We start from the raw sequence: 23779 nt of genomic DNA on the forward strand, positions 1-23779 counted from the left end.
GGACAATGTGGTACATTTACACAGTGGAGTACTACACAGCAGAAAAAATAATGATATCTTGAAATTTGCGGGCTGGATAGATCTAGAACACATCATATTAAGTGAGTTAACCCAGATGCAAAAAAACAAATATCATGAGTGGCTTTTCAACATAAAGCAAAGAAAACCAGACTACAATTCACAATACCTGAGAACCTAGACAACAATGAGGACGCTAAGAGAGACATAAATGGATCTAATCTACATGGGAAGTAGAAAAAGACAAGCTCTCCTGAGTAAATTGGGAGCATGGGAGAAGATTGAAGGGGAGGGGAAAGAAAAAAAAGGGTACCGGAGAAAAATAGATAGCTTAATAAAAACAATAAAAAATAAAACGTCACATGGGAAGGAGGAAGGCTATGGTACAGAGTATCTAAACAACTTCATAGAATTTCATTTCATATGTATATTTAAAATTCATTTCTTCAAAAGACAGCATTTTAATTACATTCAAATTATATTCATTCTACCAACAAACTCATCATTTATTTATAAGGTTAGATATTAGAAAACAGATGAAAATTTAAACAAGTTTTATTTTTTGAAAGTCCCTCCAAATTTAGTATCCTGAAAATTTCTACATATATACTTGAAAAGAAGTATATGTTAGATGGAAAATTATAAGTTTTTTGAATAGGAATAGAAATGTAATACACATACAATGAAGCATAATTCACTTTGGCTCAGTTTACAGGTATGCCTCAAAGTGTGTGAGTGAGTGGGTGGATAAGTGTGTGTGTGTACACATGTATGCATTCATATATTACATATTTATTTATATAACACAATTTTTAGTACAGGCAAAAGTCACAGCATATATAGTAAAGCAATGCACCAGTATGTTTTCTCAGAGAAAGTAGAAGAGTTCTCAAGATTTCATGCCAATCCATGATTTTCCAAATCTTTGTTCTCAAATATAGAACCAGACATTTGTTTTCTTTTTATCTTTAAATTAAATACATTTTATAATAATGACTCAAATGCCATGAAAATTACTGTCAAGCTTGCTCTATTTAGAGCTCAGTAATAAAGACACGTCTGTTGTTTTTGTCCTGTCCTTCTACTCTCTCTAAAAAGTCTCTAAGGAAATCTTTAATATGTGGTGGGAAAGGCATCAAACAAAGTTATTCTGAGATGGTAAAGAAATATGAGACTTGGTGTCCACACAGACTTAGAAAAATAAATGTCAATTTATATAAACCAGGTGAGAAAAAAGATTGAAAAATAAATGGAAGAAGACAAAGAACTGTGGTCTTTGTGAGCTTTAGTTTCAAAGATATACAGCAACCAATCTACCAATAGCTGCTGAGCATTTTTTAAAAACTTCTATAAATTTCCATAAATTTTAGTTTTTCTAAATTGGGTTTCTATAGCAAAACAATGATGCCATAATAGTAATAATAGTGTGTGAAGGTTGTTTCATGGGAAGAAGAAAAAAAGAATAGGTATACTGTACATCAGTGAAAAGGGGCAGGGTCAGAAAAAAAATTAAGCCTGGTCTGATCAAAGGCAGGGAGAAACTACCTTTCTTTAGATTTTATCTCATTCTTTAATCAGAGAAAAATAGTACCCCATTTGTTTACTTCTTTACTATATCCCAGACTAAAAATAACAGAATGAATAGCCCTTAAAATACACTAGTTCTAAAAGAGATAATTTAAATGTTTAGTTTTTCTGGTTGTTTAATGATATACCTAAAAATTCACTCTTCTAGAATGGTGCTTAGATGTACTGGTATATTTATGCCTTTCCTGAATTAAATAGTCAGCAGTAAGAGTTTGGCATCGCTGGGCAGTGGTGGCATGTGCCTTTAATCCCAGCACTCAGGAGGCAGCGGCAAGCAGATCTCTGGGAGTTTGAGGCCACCCTGGTCTACATACAGAGCTAGTTCCAGGACAGCCAATGCTACACAAAGAAATCCTGTCCAGAAAAACAAAAACAAAAAATACAAATAAAAAATAAATAAAAAATAAAAAGTTGTCATAATCAACTGAATATTTTAAAGAAATCTTTACATTTAAATTAAATTAAAATAAGTGCTGTTATTTATATCAAATATCAAAATTACTATTTCGTTCATCAGAAACATATAATTAACATTATATAGTCATTGCCTAAAATCACTACAAAAATTTAAATGATCCTTTCCTCTATATGAAAATGATGATTCTGAAGTAACACGCTAAGTTACAAAACCCATTCATGACACACAACACCTCATCAAGGTTTTCAACAAGTCAGTGCACTCAGTAGTTACAAGAGCCATAATGCTCTTCCACAGCCAGGAGTTCTGAAAAAGCAAAAAAGAAACAAAAAGAAAAAGAAAAAAGGTGAATAATCTGAAAGGCATCCCTAAGGATAACAAATACTGCAAGTAGTCCCCAAGCCAAATACCATCTAACCTGAATGTCAATGTCAATCAGCTGTCGCTTTCTCTCCCAATGGAAGACGTTCCCATAACTGGAGCAACTGTTCACCAACCTGAGGTTCTAGCTCCTAGATAAGTCATAAGTTAAAATAAACATTTAAAAAAATGGGCTCTTTTTTAAACCAGTAAAAAAAAGTGGATAAAAATGCAAAAAAAAAAATCACTTTAAATTTCACATTTAAAAAATCAGATGTTAGTATCAAACAAAACAGTACATACTATTTCTAATTCTCTGCTTTTAAAGAGTTGATATTCAGATTTAAAATTCTACTTCGTGTGAAAAATTTTGCAACTTTTGTGATGAAATAGTAACAGATTTCCACGTAATCAATTTAGAATTTTGTTTAGATAGAAACAACAAATTTTACCTTACTTGGAGATTCAGCAGAAGCACTCAATTTGAACTACTGAAGGTTTGAACCTAGATGTTTTGAGGCTTCCTCCCCAAGAAAGCATCTTAGGTGACTACATATTCCTACCTTAGATATTATTTAATGTAAATCAAAATTAATAAACTAAAATATTATATGAATAAAAAGAATGCCACCTTTTCATCTTCCAGTGGCATGGATGATACTCTGAAGATTACCTAGAAAGAAATCAACTATTTCCCAGGGTGGTTTGAGGTAGTAAGCCACAAAACTTCAGATAAATTACTGGATATAACTTTCGGTAAAACAAACCCCTGAACCTACTTTCTCCCATGTAACCTGGGACCAACAGCTTACTGTACTGTTAATAAGAAGAGATTACATGATGCTATTAGTACAATATTTTGCCACTATTCATTAATTCTCATCATATTACTAGTTTAAATGCACAGATGCAGCATCAAAAAAGCAAAGGTAACAGAAATAAAGCAAGGCATTAGAATTAAAAGGCTACTATTTATACAATGTGCTTAAACAACAGGGACACTGACGATGCTGTCAGTTTGAGACTGCAGTCAAATCACCTCACGATGGTAATCTGTTTCAGTCAATGTTCCACTAATAAGACAACAGAAAACTCCATGAAGTGACTTAGTGACTTAGGAAAGGTTTCATACAGCAAGAAACAAAACTTAAGAAAATGTTTTAAAAATCCGTAAGACACTTGCAAGCAGACTTTCATGTTATTTATAAATCAGAACTAGTTTTGTTCATGTGTATATGGCATATGCAATTGATATTAATACATATTCTCCTCTGAGCAGTAACAACCAAAAAAAAATATCAAAAGAAAAAACTTAAGATGCCAGCATATACCTGCCCATCTCTGCTTATCTGCACTTTCTTGTTGTCATTCCAAGGATTGAGCAAATGGTGTGCAAACTGAAAGGGCAGGCTTTCTTTGCGTATCCACTCTACTTTAAATACTCCACCTAGTCCAGCTGAACCCCAGTCCTGGCTCTTCTCTCTTCCTATCTCAGAAGACATCCTAGAAAATCCCTGCATAAAAAAATGAAAGGAAGAGGAAGCAAAGATGATATTAAGAAAATTGGGATCTTGGGGGTGGGGTGGGATGGGGGTAAGGGGAGATGGGGAGAGAAAAGGGAGAAGGGAAGGAGGGGGGAACTTGGGGAAAAAGGATGATTGAGATAAAGGAAGGTTGGATAGGGGAGCACGGAAGCACAATTCTTAGTTAAGGGAGCCACCTTAGGGTTGGCAAGAGACTTGAACCTAGAGTGGCTCCCAGGAGCCCAAGGCAATGTCCCCAGTTAGTTCCTTGGGCAGCTGAGATAGGGAACCTGAAATGACCCTATTCTATAGCAATTCTGACGAATATCTTGCATATTACCATAGAACCTTCATCTGGTGATGGATGGAGATAGAGACAGAGACCCACACTGGAGCACTGGACTGAGCTCCCAAGGTCCCAATGAGGAGCAGAAGGGGGGAGAACATGAGCAAAGAAGTCAGGACCACGAGGGGTGCACCCACCCACTGAGACAGTGGAGCTGATCTATTGGGAGCTCACCAAGACCAGTTGGACTGTGACTGAAAAAGCATGGGATAAAACGGACTCTCTGAACATGGCGAACAATGAGAGCTAATGAGAAGCCAAGGACAATGGCACGGGGTTTTGATCCTACTTAATGTGCTGGCTTTGTGGGAGCCTAGCCAGTTTGGATGTTCACCTTCCTAGATATGGATGGAGGGGGGAGGACCTAGGACTTACCATAGGGCAGGGAACCCTGACTGCTCTTTGGACTGGAGAGGGAGGGGGAGAGGAGTGGGGGGAGGGGGAGAAGGGTGGGAGGAGGGGGAGAAGGGTGGGAGGAGGGAGAGAAGGGTGGGAGGAGGGGGAGAGAAATGGGAGGCTGGGAGGAGGTGGAAACTTGGTTGTTGTTTTTTTTTCCTTTTCTCAATAAAAAAAAAGATATCTGTATCCTTTTGTTTTGTTTTGTTTTTAGTTATAAACTTATTGGCCCATTAACTTGGGCTTCTTATTTACTAATTCTTATAACTTACATTAGCCCTTAATTCTTATCTGAGTTAGCCACGTGGCTTGGTAACTTTTTTGGCAAGGCAGTCACATTTTGCTTCCTCTGCATCAGGATCACGACTGCAGAAAGAATTTTCCTCTTCCCAGAATTCTCTTGTTCTCATCACCCTGACTCTACTTCCTGCCTGGCTAGTGGCCAATCAGGATTTTATTAAAATACAATTGACAGGGTACAAACCATTGTCCCACAGCAAAGTAGATTTTTAGTTTTATAGTTCACCCTTAACATAAATTCTCCATCTCTCTTTTTCAGGTGTCTCTCCTCTGCACACACACAAAGTGCTCCTCTTTGCTTTGCACTGACATTTGGAACCATTGATGCTTAAGATTTACTTGGTACTGGAGGATACTGCGATTCATGACCACGGGAACTTGTATGGGCCTTGCTTACACTACAGTTTCAGAGCATTAGTTCATTATCATCATTCTGAGGAGTATGGCAGCAGATAGACAGATATGGGGTCAGAAAGTAACTGAGAGTTCTACATTGGGTTCTTTGGTCACCAGGACTGAAGAAGACACTGGACTTGGCTTCACCTATTGAAACCTCAAAGTCTACCCCACAGTGATACACTTCCTCCAACAAGGCCATTCTTCCTAATCCTTTCAAATAGTGCCACTCCCTGGTGACCAAGATATCTGTATCTTTCTGATAGGGATAATTATAATTTTAAAGAATTTTAAAGAAAAGATACAATATTAAAATAATACAAATTTATCAAGAACCAAAAAACCTTTATCAAATTTTGGAAGATAAATAAATTCTAGCCAAATGTAATTTCAATTATTAATAGTTTCTAATGTATCAACAGTTGTAAGCCAGCATTTATTATATAAAAATAATCATCAAACTTGTAGTTTTTATTTATGAATACTATAACTATGAAATAATTCAAAGGTTTGCAAGTTAAGTCAAAGGTAGTTAAGAAACCATCTCTGAGACAGAGATGGCTCAGTGGTGAAGAACATTAGCTGGTTCTTCCAGAGGACCTGGGTTCATTTCCCACCGCCCATATGGTGGCTCAGGACCATCTATAACTCTGGCTCCAGGGGAGCTGACTCTCTTCTGGCGGCTACAGGTACTGCATGCATGTGATGCACAGACAGATTGAGGCAAAACACCCATATAATATAATTTTGAAATTTCTTTTAAAAAGAAGCAGGTCTTTTCATTGTTCATAAATTTCCAGTCCACATAAACATCTTACAAAGGCAAAGCTTTACGGCATTTCATCCACTGACACATGCAAAGCTGCTGTCAGCAGGAAGGATGACTCATCTGGAAACACTCTAGGTCAAGGGAAAGCACAGTTCTGACGCCCCCTTGCAGAAATGTGAAATCAACCTCACTCCCAGTCAAACCACAGACAATTCCATTATGCCCCAATACAATAAAAAGCTAGGATTTGGTTTTGGTTTTCTCTGAATTTGAGAGCATAACCTACAGGCAAAATAAATGTCATTTCATTGATTCAGGATGGCTCACCTGAAAATGTCCAGATCCTTGAACAGAAAATACCAAGTAAACCATGCTGCTCTCCCAAAATGCTCGATTTAGCTTCCGCTCATTACTTGGAGTTGTAGACCAGATACCCTTCTGTTGAGAAATTTCTAGGTTTCTCAGATTGCTACTTTTCATTATAAAGTAACGAACAGGCATGTTTGGTCTTGGTGAAGGAGATTTTGAGCCCTATAAAAGAATGCATACGTTCTTGAAAGGTAATTTGACCTTTCAAAGCCAGTAGGCTCTCATAAATAACATTTTCATAAACACGTAAACTTTACCAAATATTCAACAAATGTAAATAGTTGTCATGCTTTAAACCTTTACAAGGCTTAATAAAACTGAGGTTAAAAAGCCAGAATGAAGCACTTATTTCCAAGTATCCAAAATGCCTGGCATCAAGTGAGGAACTTTATTAGTTTTATTTTACACTTGGGGTAAATTTTCAGAAAATGTTTTTAAAACTTACCAATTCTAATAGCAAAACTAATATCTCTCCAGTTTACTGTCTGGCGATTTCAAGACGACAGGGTGGGAACAGTCCAGTACTCTCACTGAAGCTTAGACAACAAAGGGACTAGAGTAGGCACAGCAATGTAAAACAGAGTTGCAGTTGCACAAAGAGCTCCAGAATTGCAGAAGGGTTCCCAAAAGTGAACAGCTAGGCAGTGATCTGATCAAGAGTTCAAAGAAATGTGCCACGAGTAGGCAAAGAATGGATGGAAAGCAGTACACCAAATAATTCCCATGTTTTCCACATGGATGGGAATACTTGATATCCTCAGCCAGAGCAGACACCTTATAATATACAGTGCACCTGCCCTTAAAAGGGTCAAACCTAGGTACTGGAAAAAAAAAAACAACTAATACCAGAACAAAGACCGCTCAGGACCCTACTATAACACTTCTTTCAATCAAACCTCAAAAGGATTAAACTGGCAAGATATCTCAGCAAGGTAAAGTGCTTGCCAAGAAAACATGATGGCCTGAGTTTGATCCCTAGAACCCTGGTGGAAGAAGAGAACTGACTCCTGACAGTTGTCTTGGTATGTGAGTGCATACATGTACATGCATATACATGACCACACACACAAATAATTTTTATAAGCTAAAAAGTATTAAACTAATTGTAACTAACCTAGATAAAATAGAACAAAGCCTAACACTATTCAAAGGAACACACATAAAAAAAAATCTAGAAGCCAAACAAATTGATAAGAAATGCAAAGAAAATAAAAAATAGGACCCATAGCCAGGGGAAAAAATCAATACATGTAGACTCACATGTCAGATTTCAGAAACAGTAAACAAGAATGGTAAAGCACCTATTATAAATTGTGTGAACAACGTTTAAGAAAACTAAAAAAAAAATGAATACTAGAGAGGTATTTTATAATGGCAGGAGATATTAAAGACACATGGAGAAAATAGTAACTGCAAATAATAACATTACAAAAAACAAAAATAGTTTACACTCAAAATAAAAATATCACCGAATGAAGTGATAGCAATAAAACTACCTAAAATGAAGTCAAGAGGGAAAAACGATTAGAAAAAAAAGAGTATCACAGAACTAGGAAATACTGAATGTCTTATATACACATAGACAGATGTAAATACACACATAGATATTTAGCAAGAATTCCAGAAAAGAGGGGACAAAGGGTAGATATGAGAAATAATAGACTTAAATTTTCTAAGAACAGATAGAAATTACAGATATACAATTGAAAACAAAGAGGATCAGAAGAAGCACTATCAAAATCCAGTTCCTCAAAATCAGTGATTAAGGAGAAAATCCTAAGTGCAGCTAAAGGAAAGCAGACATAATAATGACTAAGACATGAAAACAATAGCGAACCTCCCACCAGTAGTTCCTGCGTTCTAAACACTTTTCCTTACATCCACAGTAAGGGTGGAGCTCATCCCACATCAAAGAGCTTTTTGTAGTAGTCACAGGCTATTACAGAGATACACAGCTGGTTAAAATGCAAAGAATAACCATGGGATTCCCAGCCCCAAATGGCACATATACAATTCAACACCTATACCTAAAGCTCAAGGAGTATCACTAAGAGGGGACAGAAAGATTCTAAAAGTAACAGGGGACCATGGTACCTGCTGATAGATATTGCCTTATAGACATGACAGGGAATCTACACCCATGAAATCTCAACAATATAGTTACTTAAACAATGCCTGCAGAAACAAAGTACTAGTTGACATGACTATGTAGAAGGGGGGATATTTTGCAAGCCCTTGCCCTTAGATGAAGGGCTATGGGCAATCAATGACTGATAAATAAAGGAGAATCAGTTTTCTTCAGGGATCAAGCCCCTGATAGTTATGCAATCCCAAGTGGTCAACTCTAGCATAGTAAGTTATGTGTGTGTAGGTATATGTGTACATATGTGTAACAATAATCATACAAGAAAAGAACATGAATGTGAGAGGGAGTGGGGTGGGCACAGGAGTTGATGGACCAGGGAATGTTAGGGATAGAAATAATTTAAACATAGTATTCTTGTATGAAATTCTCAAAAATAATTCAATTTTAAAATGCCTTTACTGGTGAGTTCTACATAAGCATAAGGAAGAAATAATACCAATTCTACACATGTATTTCAAAATTGTGAAAGTGATTATTTCACAACTAATCTCATGAGAACAGTATTAACCTGGTGTCTTAGTTATTGTTCTAATGCTGTGAATAGACACCATGACCAAGGCAACTCTTACAAAAGAAAGTAGTTAACTGGAGGTTTGCTTACAGTTTTAGAGGTTTAGTTCATTACAATCATGGTGGGGTGCATGGTGGCAGGTAAGCATGGTGCTGAAGTAGTAGCAGAGAGCTTTACATCCTGACTCAAAGGTAGCAGACAAAAGAGAAAGAAACTGGGCTTGGGGCAGTCTTTTGAAACATCTAAGTTCATCCCCAGTGACACACTTCCTCCAATAAAGCCACACCTTCTAATCTTTCTAATCCTTCTCAAACAGTCCATCCACCAAGTGTGGATAAGCATTCAAATATACGAGCTTATGGGGGGAGGTCATTGTTATTCAAACTATTACACCTGGTTTCAGAACTCTACAAAAGTATCACAAGAAAAAAAAAGTACTAAACAATATCCCTCATGAACAATACTGATGACAAAATCCCTTGCAGAAAAATTTTGACTCAAAATCAAATCCAGCCATATACAAAAAGGCTGGCACGCCTGAAATACTGTGGTGATTTGAATATGAATGGTCCCCATACATTCATATATTTGAGTGCTTGGGTCAACAGGGAAGGGAGCCCCTTGATAGGGATTAGGAAATGTCGTATTGTTGGAGCAGGAGGAAATATGTAACTGGGGGTGGACTTTGGGGTTTCAAAACCTCAAGCCAGGCCCAGTGTGTGTGTCTCTGTCTACTGCCTACGGACCTAGATGTAGAACTCTTGGCTACCATGTGGGCCTGTGTGCCACCATGCTCCCTACCATCAAGAAAATATACTAACCCTCTAAAATGTAAGCCAGCCCTAGTTAAATGCTTTCTTTTTATAAGAGTTGCTATGGTCATGGTGTCTCTTCACAGCAACAGAACACTAATACAAGTAAAAGTGTCATAAAATGAACAAAACTTACCATCTACAAATGATTCAGACAAAATATGTAAAAAGAACACTGAACTTAATTTTGATTCATACTCAAAACCAAGAAACTAGGTCCAAAAGGAAATGTTTATAGTTACAGTACATCAAATGGTGAAATGCTTAATGACTTCCTGCTAAGACCAAGGCAATGGTTACTCTTCCCAATACTTACACAACATTTTATAAAAAGGCCCTAGTCAGAGAAATAAGGGGAAGAGGAATAAACAGGAATCAGATTGAAAAAAAAATTGTGGAAAGTAAAGGTAAAAATTATTAGAAAGTAAAATTACATTTATAAATGTAAGTCATGAAAAAGGCAAGGAGCTACACATATCTACAGTCAGAGCTGTTTAGGAGAAAAAAGTGACAGGTCAGAAAATGAATACTAACTACAAGTCTCATTACACTCTACATAATCAAGTCAGTGTACAACCAACAAAAGAAAAACACTTATCAATGAAACTCAGTAGAGTCCAATAAAAAGATCATATATTTATGATCAAAATATTTGTAACAAATATACCGAAGTAATATAAGGAGATGGTGATATTTTTGGAAAATGATACTAGAACAATTGTATAGATAAGAAAAAATTTTAATCTATGTGAAAAGAAGTAATTTGAAGTGGAAACACATACCTAAATGTAAGAGCTCTAACTGTATAATTTCTAGAAAAAAACAGAATATTTTTGTTATATTAGATTATGCAAAACCTCCTTAGTTTATAAAAAGTAAGTCATAAGTGAAAAAAAACTGATGAAATAGATTCAGTTAAAACTAGAAACACTACAACCCCAATACTAGCAGTCTGATCTCTGTGAGACAAAGAACAGCAGCCTGGTCTGCATAGCAAGTTGAAGGTCAGCCAGGACTACACAGTGAGAACCTAACTCAAACCAAAAAAAAAAAAAAAAAAAATCTATAAATAGTTGTTCTTCAAAAGAAGGTTAAAAAAAAGCTACAGGTTATAGAAGAAAAACAAAACATGTTAAAACAAATGCCCTAAATATATACAAAGTTTGTATAACTTAATTTAAAAAAAAGGTAACCAGGGGCCTCTCAGGGAGTAGGCAGGAACCAGAGACCTTTGCAACCTGGGCCCAAGCCAGGAACCTCTCAGGAGCAGGCCCAGACCAGAGACACTTACGAAAACATGACTGAGTCAGCAACCTAGACCAGAGCAAGCCTGAGACAGCGAACACCACAGAAGCAGAACAAACCTCAGGAGCGCTGAGTGACCTCCAAGAACACAGAGTGACCAATGGGGTGACTGGAACAGTGGCCCTGATTGCACCACAGGAGCAACCATCTGAGCCTTAGATTCACTGGCACCTGGAAGACTGATCACCTGAGAAAGAGACAGCCCCAACTACACCAATCAGAGGAAAAGATAGGTAGACAAGGTAAGAACACACATAACACCACAAAGAGCAATACAACACCAGTAAAAACTAGTGGCCCTACAAGAGCAAGACTTGAATAATCAAATATAGATGAAGCAAAAGAAAATGACCTGAAAAATAACTTTAGGAGAATGTTTGAGGTCCTTAAAGAGAAAATTAAAAATTCCCTCAAAGAAATAGAGGAAAAGACAAACAAAAAATTGAAAGACATCAACATATCCATACAACAAAATACTCTTAGACAAAGAAAAAGTAAAACGCAGACCTACATTCAACAGTACAAGTGAATTTCAAAGCACTTGCATTAAGTAAAATAAACTAGACACAGAAAGCATGATTCCACTTACAAGCCACTTAAGAAAAATGAGCAGTGGTTACTGGTGCACTAGGGTAATAAGAATGTTAGGTATATGACTATAGTATCATTATAGTTATACACACTTCGAAAATTTGCACAATTGTTCAGTTTAAACTGATCATCTTTCTATTACTTATATTTATTTGTGTGTGTGAGGAGGGCATGTTCATGTCACAGCATACTCGTGTGAAAGCAGGACAACCTGCAGGACTCCATTCTCTCCTGCCAGCCATCTTGGTCCCAAGAATCAACCTGAGATCATAGGATTGGTGGAAAGCACTTTTACTCACTGAGCCATCTCAGTGGCCCATAAACTAGTAAGTTCTTTGAAAAAAGATGTACCTTAATAAAGTGGTTTAAAATACCCTACAAAATAAGACTTAAGAATAGAAATGTAATCTCTTTTTTCTTAGCAGGTGTTTAGAGACATTGTTCACTAAAATGTAAGGATCTCATAAATACTTTCTTATCCATGTACTAGTAACACAGATAAAAAGAAACATGTCCTGAACATGTGAAGCCATTCACATCATCATTTTTAAAAATAGTTTTCAATTCCATATCAAGATTTTCTATCTTCTATATTTCGTTTTTTTGATTTTTATTTCATTTGTTTTAAATAATCATTGAACCACAGAAAACACTTGAATTATAAACCAAAATTATTATCAAGGTGGAATTTTTGTTCTAACCAAAACATTCTATAGAAATAAAGAAGAAGAAAAACAGGCTGTATGTCTGTCCGCCATTAATAAATAATCAGATTTAAAATACATTAAGTGCTAGTAATGAGAACACAGTCCACAGTAACAAAAGTACAAGTTTTATGGTTCTGTATAACTATGTACACGAGATGTGCTGTGAACCCACTCCTTATTACACAGACTGGACGTCCTACCTTCCCTGAGGATGGAGGAGAGGGACTAGCACAAGGACTTGGGTAACTGCTGCTGTCTGTAGATTTCACAGATGATTGATCTGATCGGTCATCAGTGCTCCGTTTAGGATGTAAAATTCCTCTGTCTTTGTACTTCTGAGGTGGATGTAAGGCTGGAGATGGAGATTTCATCAGTACTCTTGAGCGAGAAGAAGCACAGGTCAGTTATACATGAGTTTATAGTACAAAGGGAATGCTATTTCAATCTAAAACCCCAATGACATAAAATGTATGTAGTACTTTAAGGGAATTTCATTTTTCTATTTACATTAGTAAAAAATAAAGAATGAACTAGAATGGGCTAGGAGTGTAACTTAATGATATGAAACTTACCTAGCATGCCTAAAGTCTTGGGTTTGATCTCCAACACCCCAATGAATAAATAAATATGTAAACACACACACACACATACATATATATATATATGTGTGTGAATGAAACAGTTGAGGGATAGGAAGATGGCCCAGTTAGTGAAGTACTTGTTGCATGTTGAGATTTGAATGCAAAATGTCCCCACAGGCTCTTCTGTTTGACCACTGGTACCCAGCTGTTCAGGAAGGTTATGGATACTTTAAAAACTGAGCCTTGCTAGAAGAAGTAAGCCACTGAAGACAAGCTGCTCTGAGGCTTTATAGCCTCGCTACACTTCTTGTTCTTTAACAAAATATGACCAGCCAACTTCCTGTTCCTATATCCATGCCTGGCATGCCTTTCCTCCCTGTTGTCATGTCTTTCCCACTATGGGTTCTATCCATCATGGAAATGGAAGTCAAAATAAACTCTCTCCTCTAAGTTGTCTTTGTCAAATATTTTATCAGAGCAACACAAAAGAAACTAATCTACCATGCAATCATAAGGACCTGAACTCAATCTGCATTACCAACATAAAAAGCTGGTGTGTGTAATCTCAGAACTAGGGTATCAAAGAGGTGCAAATCCCTTGATCTAGCTCTCCAGCTAGAGAAAGAAATTAGGTCTACATTCACTGAGAGCCCTTGTCACAAAAGTGAAGGCAGAAAACTACTAAGGAAGATCTCCAATATCAATTTCTGAAATTGACACAAATACACATTTGTGTGTGCACAAACACCCCCCCCCACATACTCCAAAACAACCACAGACTATAGGATATATTTAAAAAATGAGGTAAAACCACATTTTGAAAAATCAGAAACAGTATTGTGAAAAATAGACTTAAAAATAACAAAGAGACTAAAATCTATATACAAGAACAACACTAGATGAACATACAACCCTGTGCATGACACTGAACTTTGTTAAATTAAAACATTATCTTAATGAACTCTAAGATTCTTCTAAAATTCTACAAATACCATGTTATTTTTTTTAATTTTTTAAAAACTGTACAGTATGTACTGTGGTACAATCAGACAATATATTCTGGTTTCAGTGTAAAGTTTCTAATACCATCTAAAAATACTCTTGCTAAAACAAGGGATATAATCAAACCTTGAAGCTTACCACTAATTTACAAAGAATAAACAGAGTATAAGATTTAATTATGCTGGCTAAAATCAGACAAGTCCAATATATTGGACATCTCACAGTAACACTGACCTAATTTCTTCCAAAAGGTAAGAGGAAATACTCCATATGGCAATATATTAAAGAAGCTTAACATCCTACCTAGTACAAACCCTGGATTCAAATGAATATACAACTTACAGCAAGTGGGAAAATTGCAGTTTTGCAGGAATGAAGAAAATAATACCTGCTTTCTTCACTGTTGTTGCCCACACATAGAATAGGTACTCAGTGCATCAGTGAAGAGGGAGTACTGACAGTACATAGTGATACACAAAACCTGATCCATAAAGAGTAATGCCAGCATTTCCTATTCAGCATGTCTAGGAAAAAATGTCATTTGACATGTGTCCACTAAAATGGATCACTTTAGAATTTATTATCTTTATAAGAGACCTTAAATTTATGAATTCTGGGTATGTAACATTTTCAGTTTTTTCTTGAAAGAATGACTTTACTAAATAATTCACACTCCCTTAGTACTTACAAGAGATATCTTAAAGTAATAAACTCCATTTTATTGTGATGTTTTACATACACTACATTACGTGTGACTATGAAGTAGTATAAACAGTTCATTGTCCTAGAGAAAACATACCCATCTAAATAAAATGCCATATTCACCTTTCTGCAGTAGTGGATCCATCAGCAAACTCGGTGTCAGTTGAACTTTTCCTACTGTTATTGGATCTCCAAGAGGAAGCCAAAGGAAGTTCTTCTGAAGACATGGGTCTTGGCCTCTGGCCAATTCCAGACGGTTGCTGTAAACCTGCAGACTGTTCTTCAGTGCTTAAAACAGCTATAATTGCTCGTATAGTAGCTTCATCTACTTGAGACCAAGGTTTAGATGGAGCTCTCATTCGGCGTAAAAACAAGCTATGCCATTTCTGTCTGAGCTGCAGCAATAAACTGGCAGCCTGTAATCAAAGCATCCTCAGTTCAAATACAAGCAAAATGTGTATCATATATGTAAAGAAGGTTCTTTACATTAGTTATGGTCTGTAACTGTTTGTATAAGGAACTCTCTTACATTCAATATAATTTTCCATTCCTTTCATTCATTCTGTTACATACATGAAATTTTTAGTCATCATATTCTAGGCACTATAGACACAGACGGAAACAAATAGCTTAAAAAAGGCAACAGTAAACACTGCAGGTGACAGTGTGTGGTTAATACTGGAAAAGCAGCAGTAAATAAGGGAAAAATGACTTAGACTATTCATATTATGCTTTAGCATCTAAGAGCACCAATTGATGGTGGCCAGCATGCAAATGGATGCATAAGAAGGCCTAATCTAGAAATAGACTTGAGAGACGCAAGTGCCATCAGTTCTAAATCTAAAGAGAAATAACTTAGCAGGAAATGTGTAGAGTGAGAGTGAAGAAAAGAGAAAGGCACTTTGAAGGTGAAATTTCAGTTAAGGTACAAGTACCTAAAATTTAAAGCAAAGCACACATGTTTAAAAAGAAATGATTACAAAGGAAGAAGAGTAAAAAAGGATTGACTTTATTTAAGACAAAGAATTTGGAGCAGGATTCAGGAGGGGAAATGGAGAGGAGCAGAATTAGAAAGGAGAGGCGACACACAATAGTGCCAAGTGGGAGAGCAGCTTATCAAAGACAGACTGGCATATAACACGGAAATGCAGTTTCAGTGAAGTAAAGGGCGGAAGTGAATGGGAACTAGACTGCACTATGCTCATGTGATACATACATGAATAAATGGAGTGATGATTAACAGAGAGCTAGCCAGTGCTGACCACTGACAGCTCAGCTGTGCCCCTAGATGGACAGAGAATGATTATAAAAAACAGACCCAGAATAATGAAAAACTGTGTCAAAGAAATCTTAAAATTAAAAAACAAAAATTTTTCTCTCCCAATTCAGTTATGAAAACAAAATGAACTCATTTCTCCAAGAAATGGCAAAAATAAATGGTGCCCTGTAACTCAATACTCAATAGTTTACATACCCAGAAATACTAAAATATTACTACTGTGGCTTAGATGGTTTTGGTCCCTCTCAAAATTTAATGTGGAAACTTTGTACTCAATGCAACGGTACTGGGAGATGTGATCTTCAGAAAATGACAATGGTTAGTTAGATATCCTTCTAAAAGGATGACGCGTCTAAGTCTTATGTCCTTCAGCGTCCCATCATACATGGACACACCATTCTGCCCTGTGTAACCCGCACCAGCACCCTGATCTTAGACTGAGGACTTTCTGATTTTCAAAAATTATTCAGCCCACAGAACTGTGTTATAACAGCAGCACAAACAGAGCAAGACAATAGTCACACATAAATGCAGGGCTGCATCTATGTTGGTTTAGTCCTCTGACAGAACAAAAACCCAGGGTGGCAGAGAATGCATGAAAGCTCTATGAAAACTGAAAAACAAGCCACAAGTATTTTCTACCATTATGGGATCAATATCAAAGATAAAAATTTTAACATGCTACTTCAATTAATATTAATTACAAAAAAAATATATGTCCTATTAAAAAGCAACTTACCTCTGGCTCTAATTTGAAATTAAGCCACTCGTCAAGTTTCAAAGCAGCCAGATTAGCAGTGGTTCTGTCCTCCATTTCACTGTCACTACTATCATTGGGAATGCCATCCGCTGTCACAGCACACATGGAAAAAATCAATCACTTTACTTTCTCACAAAACAGCAAAACAAAAATCTGTATGTGCAAAACTCCCTTCTACAGTCTAACAATTCATTTAGGAAGTTCATCTAATCAAAAAGATTATGTTTAATTTAAATATATAAAATATGGGCCAAAAAGATGGCTCAGCACTAAACAAGCATGACATGTTGTTTGATGTCCAGAACAACAGTGGAGGAAAAGAACAGACTCCAGAATTATGACCAATCTTTATAAAAGCTATCAATATTGCTTAAGCTAATATTGATACTGTTTGATAAAACATACTGAACTTCCTGAATTAAAGTTTTTAAAAAATGCAGCTGAATTCAGAAAGGAGTACAAGAAGACAAAAGCAGTGACAATTATCAAAAAATACCTTACAATATAAAGGCAACTAGAGTTATGGGTAGGTCCTTCATTAACAGATACCGATTTATTGGTAAATAAAAATATTAAATGAGTGTCCAGTATAAATGTAATAGTTACATTAAAGAAGATAAAAGAATATACACAAAACTTACATAAAGATTCCAAATTTAATAGGCATTTTTAAGCATTCTAGAAAACTATATACAAGTATTATTTAATAAATGGTACAGATAAGGGAGAAACACTCCCCAAAGAGGAGAGGGAATATATTAAATCAAATCTACCCATTGAGAAAAATAAATCTAAAATACAAATTAAAAAAATAAAAACAATATTCATGGAAGCAACAGAAAAATTATATTTTCTCAGCTCTGAAAGTATATAGTATAAGATTAATCAATCTGAATATACAGTAATTGAAACAACTTTTTGTGTGACAAAAAAAGGCTAATACCTTTAAAGCTATAAAGCCATATTCCTAGGTTGAGAGGATTATTACTTTAAAAATGCCTTACTGTTAAAAACAATCTACAGATTTCAATGCAATATCTACCAAAATCTCAAGGACATTCTTTATAGAACTAAAGAAAAATATACTAGAAGTCATATGGAAACACAAAAAACTATGGGCACCAAAAGACTTTAAGCAAAAAGAGGACAGCTGAAGATTTCAACATTATTTAACCTCAAACTATACTAGGGAGCCATAGTGGTAAAGACAACATGGTACTCTCACAAAGACAGACTTGTAACAGATGACCAAAGGACTGTAACAGACAAGCCAGAGATAAACCCAAGCAGTTCTGGACAAAGGTAACAACAACAACAACAACAACCAAAAACCACTTGAAAATAGAAAGCCTTTGCAGCAAATCTTGCTTACAAACTTGATATCTACTTGCAGGATGAAATTAGATATGTAGCTCTCATTCTGCACAAAAATCACCTTAAAATGGATCAAAGACCTTAACTTAAAACAATAACCTCTTAGAATGTTAAATTAAAAAAAGAAGGACAGGGAAGGCACTTCAAGACACCTGCAGTCCTGGAGAGAGTCCCCACAGTGCAGGACAAAGCCTCCACAGCTGGTAAGTGTGACTACAAACAATTACAACTCCCCCCCCCCCCACAGTCAACAGACAGCCTTCAAAAGAGGTAACTTTCTAAAGTAAATAAAGGACTTCAAAAATCAAAAACAAAACAAACTCCTGCCAATCAATATTGGCTAATAACCTGAACAAAGTTCTCAAAGAAACAGCACAAACAAGCACTAAACAGAAATGCAAATTAAAACTACACTGAGAGTCTATCTCATCCTTGTCACAATGAGCACCACCACCAAAAAAAAAAAAAAAGGACAATAAACGCTAGCAAGGATGAACAAAAAGAGGAGCCCTTATTTAGAAAGACCACTGTGGAAATCAGTATGTTGGCACCTCAAAAGTATAGAATTAGTATACGCCCAGTTATATCAACCATATGCACATATCCAAATGTTCCTTGCATACTGACGTGGGATTCCCCTCTGTATGCTGTGAATATCACTGGTTGATAAAGGAACTGCTTTGGGCCTATAGCGGAGCTACAGGGGAACAGAGCTAGGCAGGGAAAACTAAACTGAATGCTGGGAGAAAGGAGGTGGAGTCAGAGAGAAGCCATGTAGCCCAGCCGGAGACAGATGCCCAGAACTTTAGCCAGTAAGCCACAGCCATATGGCAATACACAGATTACTAGAAATGGGTTAAATTAAGATATAAGAGTTAGCCAATAAGAAGTCAGAGCTAATGGGCCATTATAATATCATTTCTGTGTGGTTATTTTGGTTCTGGTTAGCCAGAATGAATAAGCGGCCTTCCTCCAACAGCATTCTTCTGTAGAGATGTGTTTATACTATTCTTTTCATAAGAGCAAGGAAGTGGAATCAGCCCCGATATGCATCAACAGATAACAAAAGATATGGTACATAAATACAATGGAAGTTGTTCAACCACAAAGAAAAATGAAATCTTCAGAAAAATTAAATTTGCAGAAAAATCTGTGCAACTGGAAAACATTACGTTAAGTAAGGTGAACCCAGGCTCAGATATCAGCCTCTATGCAGATCCTGGCCTCTGTTATCTAAATGATAGTAAATGGGTAAAGGCCATGAAACTAGAACCTAGCCTATTTGGGGAACCAAAAAAACTGCCTTGAAGGGAAGAGGATATGGGAAGACAATACAACAAAACAGAAGGAGAAACCAAGGGACAAAGGGGGGCAGAGAGATGAGAGGGCACTAGGGCTGCAGAGAATCAATGAAATATGTATGAAGCCCCCATGTGGAAGTCTAATATTCTGTAAGCTAATTTATAAAATAAAATAGTGATAATTTTAAAAATTAAAATATAATTCAAGTTTTATAGAAAAATAGCAATATCTAAATAAGCAAATAGGCAAAAGATGAAATAAACTCAATAAATAAGAAAGAACTATAAGGAGATTTATCTCTTGAAAAAAACAGAATCAAAAGGACAAATGAAATATTTAATGTTTAAAACAGCATTCTAAATACTAACACCTAATAATAGACATTTTCTCTGCATGGTCTGGGTATAAGGAAGAGCCATAACATAAATAACATTGACATGTTTTTATCAAGTAATTACTTGTTAAATTTTAAGCTAAGGAAACTATTAAATGAAAAGAATGAAAGATGTCAATAAACCAAAAATGCTACCATAGCAACTCTCTTAGGAGTTACCTGCCCTGGTTTTTTAGTTTGTTTGTTAGCTTGTCCAAAATTTTTTGAAATGGCATCTCATTGTGTAGCCCTGACTACAACTCACTGTGTAAACCAGACTGGCTTTGAACTTACAACCATCCTGCTGCCTCCACCACCCAAGAACTGGAATTACAAGGGTATACTACCACACTGGATTTCTAGCATATAAATTCTAAACTCACCATGAAACTCATTCTCCTCTGAACCAATCATGTCACTGACACTGTTCTTGATAAGACCATTGATAAAGGTCTATTCCCAAACTCAACTTACAAATTTCAGTCTCTATATTTTCATTCAAAGTAACAGTTAACAGAGCCAACCATTTCCTTCTTAAAACATATTTACCTTCAGCACTTTTCTTCTTCTCTAAAAACATTCTCATGACTTTAAAATATTTACTGTCTGGTAGTCTTGAAATGTGTACATCCCAATGCATCTTTTCTGAACTCCACGAGATACAGATAGCCAAATGCCTTCAAAAACTCTTCTGTATTAGGGAGTCCTAAACATCTCAGTCTTAAGCATATTTAGAAAGACCTCTTGATTTTCAACCTATGTAGCTTCTAGGTTTAATCTACTCCTAGTTTTTCAATCTCAAATGTGTAGCAGCAAGGGTTGAAGAGACAGCTCTATGGTTAAGAATGTTTGGTTCACAATCACAATGCCAGAGTTAGGATGCCAGCACACATATAGCATGCCAGGTGTTCTGGCCACTAGAGAATCACAGGGCCTTTCTGGCTTCCAGCCTAGCTGAGAAAGCACAAGTCTCTGGCTCAGGGAGAGAGCCTGCCTCAAATGACTAGGTAGAGTGGGTGACAGATGAAGACACCTAATGCCATCTTCTGACATTCCCCCAATATTTGCACATTTACCAACACAATATAAATAAAAATGGGCATCATTATCTAGCAACCTATTATAACCAGAAACCTAAAAACGTAAAAAAAAATAGCATTAGAAAAATAATTAAAATATATAAGCAAAAAAAATATTTAAAAAATTTGTATAAAGATGAGAATACCAGTTACTTTTCAAATATTATCTTTATTTATATGATCACTTAAAAAGAAACCAACAAAGCCAGGTGGTGGTGGGGCACGCCTTTAATCATAGCACTAGGGAGGCAGAGGCAGGTGGATCTCTGTGAGTTCAAGGCCAGCCTAGTCTATGAGAGCTAGTTCCAGGACAGGTTCCAAAGCTACAGAGAAAATCCTCAAAAAAAAAAAAAAAAAAAAGAAGTAAAATAAACCAACAATATGTTAACTGAAAATCACTCATCAAAAGTGGTAAATCTTACTATTTCCTGTCTTAGTGCACCAAATATGCCCTAGAACATTTCCTAGTTGTCTCACTATACAACTATACCTTAGTACTCCCTAACTATCTCATCATACTAAATACATCTTTACATTTCTTAGTTGTCTCCCTATATCAAATATAACTCAGTACTTTCTATTTCATGTTATAAACAAACCACACAAGCTTTCATATTTTTATGTTATTGATTTATTTCAACAGATTTTTACTTCTTCATACTACAATACCTCTAAAGGATGAAGGTTCCTGAAGAGCATTACTTGCCAGCCTTGCTGGTCCACAGAACACCAGGACAGTAACAGGTGTCACTGCTGAACAACACCTGATATTAGCAATTCTATGGGCTCTGGTCATTTCATCATAAATAAGCCAATCTGTGGGCAATGCCTGAATCGCTGCAGCCTGACCATTGGCTGGAGGAATCTATTAAGACAGTTAAAAGAAAGTGTTAATTACTTAATTTATTGGGAATACTTTTAATTTCTTTAGTGAAACAGATGATGTACTCTAGTAAACATTAAAGCAAGCCATTGCTCTTCTGGTTTATCAGATTTCCTCACTACATTTCCAATGTTACCTCTGCTATTTCTAAGATTTAATGTTTCATTAAACATATTTAATTTGCTAATTTAATTTGGAATATTAGAATATTTTTTTATCTTCAACTACCTAAATTTGGTTCACCACAAGGTCTAAGAGCAATAAAAATGTTTTACCTTTTTATACTGAGGCTGACTGAGAACCGAAGTGGGATGAAATCGTACTTTTTTCTCCTTTGGCCCTGTCAATACTACATTCTCTCTGTCCACATGGACTAAATTAGGATACATGCCTGCTACCAATGCAGCTTTAACAACGGCCCAGTTCTCGGAATTTGTGTTAACATCTCGAATGTCACCACCACCTCGTGCTCTAACAAAACCTGGATGGACAAAAAGAGCACACCAATCTTCTCTACTATGAAAAGGTACTTTAACAATTGTGTACATTTGGCAACAAAAACTATAACCTCCTATAAAGTTAACAATATCCAACTCCATGATCAATACAATCCATTCAAGCAAAGGTAAAGTATAAAACTAATAAAAGTTTAGATCTGTTCAGGCTAGATTAAATACAGTGTTTACATAATGACAAGATCTCATTATGTAATTCCAACTGGCCCTGAATAGTTCCTCCTGTTTCAACCTCCTGAGTTGTCAATGGATGTCAATGGACAGCAATTATGGCTGGCTTCAACTGCACATTCTTCAGTAAAGTCATCATCAGTTGTGTTGGTTAGCTTTTTCTCAACCTGACAAAAGCTAGAGTCATCTAAGAAGAGGGTACTTCAACTGAGGACATGCTGTCATCAGACTGGCCTGTAGCAAGTCTCTGTGGCATTTTCTTGACTGCTGATTGACACAGAAGGGCCAGCCTACTGTAGGCAGTACCATCCATCCCTGGCAGGTAGTCCTGGATGGTTTAAGAAAGCAGGCTGAGCAAACAATGAAGAGAAAGTCAGTCGGCAGCATTCTTTCATAGCTTCTGCTTAGTTCCTGCCCTGACTTCTTTTGATGATATAACAACTGTTAGCTGAAATAATAATGTTCTTTCTTCCCCAAGCTGCTTTTGATCATGGTCATTATCACAGCAAACGAAACCAAACTAAGACAGCTGTTATTAGAAACATTCTCCAAGTTCACAATTTGAAGCCCAAAACATTCTTTTTACTTGTATGTTTTCATTTTCTCAAACATCAACTGTAGAAGTATAGTTAAGTATGAATGCTGTATGCTTAAAATTCAAAAATCCTTCATACTTCCCCATATTCAAACCAACTTAAATTCTCAAATCTCTGCTTTCCTTGAATACTTCAGCAAACCTATAAATCCAGATTCTGATACTATTGACTATCACTTCAGTTAACTATGTTATTAAGAAAAAAAAAACAACAACAAAAAAACCTTCAAAGAAGCAATTCTAAAACAAAACAGTAACATTAGTCTTCTCAGAAAAGAATTAAGTATCTTCAAGTTATTTCCAATCATTTTAGTGTTCTACAACTACACACACAGTAGCCATATCAATCTACTTAAATTCTTTTTTTTTTTAATATTTGTTTATTTATTTATTATGTATACAATAGTCTGTCTGCATGTATGCCTGCAGGCCAGAAGAGGGCACCAGATCTCATTACAGATGGTTGTGAGCCACCATGTGGTTGCCGGGAGTTGAACTCAGGACCTTTGGAAGAGCAGGCAGTGCTCTTAACCACTGAGCCATTTCTCCAGCCCTCTACTTAAATTCTTATAATTGCTATTTTATAGAGTTAAGTAATTTTTGGTTGGT

At 36.2% G+C, this 23779-nt stretch overlaps 1 protein-coding gene across 3 annotated transcripts in view; it reads right to left on the reverse strand.

The window, feature by feature from the left end:
• Positions 1-430: 430 nt before the first annotated feature.
• The window catches only part of Ythdc2 (YTH N6-methyladenosine RNA binding protein C2), a 64257-nt gene continuing 40908 nt past the window's right edge, over positions 431-23779 (reverse strand). For all 3 annotated transcript variants that reach the window (XM_075968723.1, XM_075968724.1, XM_075968725.1), the window contains 9 exons: positions 22165-22370; positions 21676-21871; positions 16858-16967; positions 14963-15255; positions 12755-12932; positions 6441-6644; positions 3715-3897; positions 2442-2535; positions 431-2329 (listed from right to left, as the gene is read on the reverse strand). In XM_075968723.1, the coding sequence (XP_075824838.1) occupies positions 2455-2535; positions 3715-3897; positions 6441-6644; positions 12755-12932; positions 14963-15255; positions 16858-16967; positions 21676-21871; positions 22165-22370 (1451 nt within the window). In that variant the 3' untranslated portion in view covers positions 431-2329; positions 2442-2454. The remainder of the gene's footprint in view (positions 2330-2441; positions 2536-3714; positions 3898-6440; positions 6645-12754; positions 12933-14962; positions 15256-16857; positions 16968-21675; positions 21872-22164; positions 22371-23779) is intronic.

The sequence above is a fragment of the Microtus pennsylvanicus genome, chromosome 4, assembly GCF_037038515.1.
Source record: "Microtus pennsylvanicus isolate mMicPen1 chromosome 4, mMicPen1.hap1, whole genome shotgun sequence".
Classification (NCBI taxonomy): Eukaryota; Metazoa; Chordata; class Mammalia; order Rodentia; family Cricetidae; genus Microtus; species Microtus pennsylvanicus.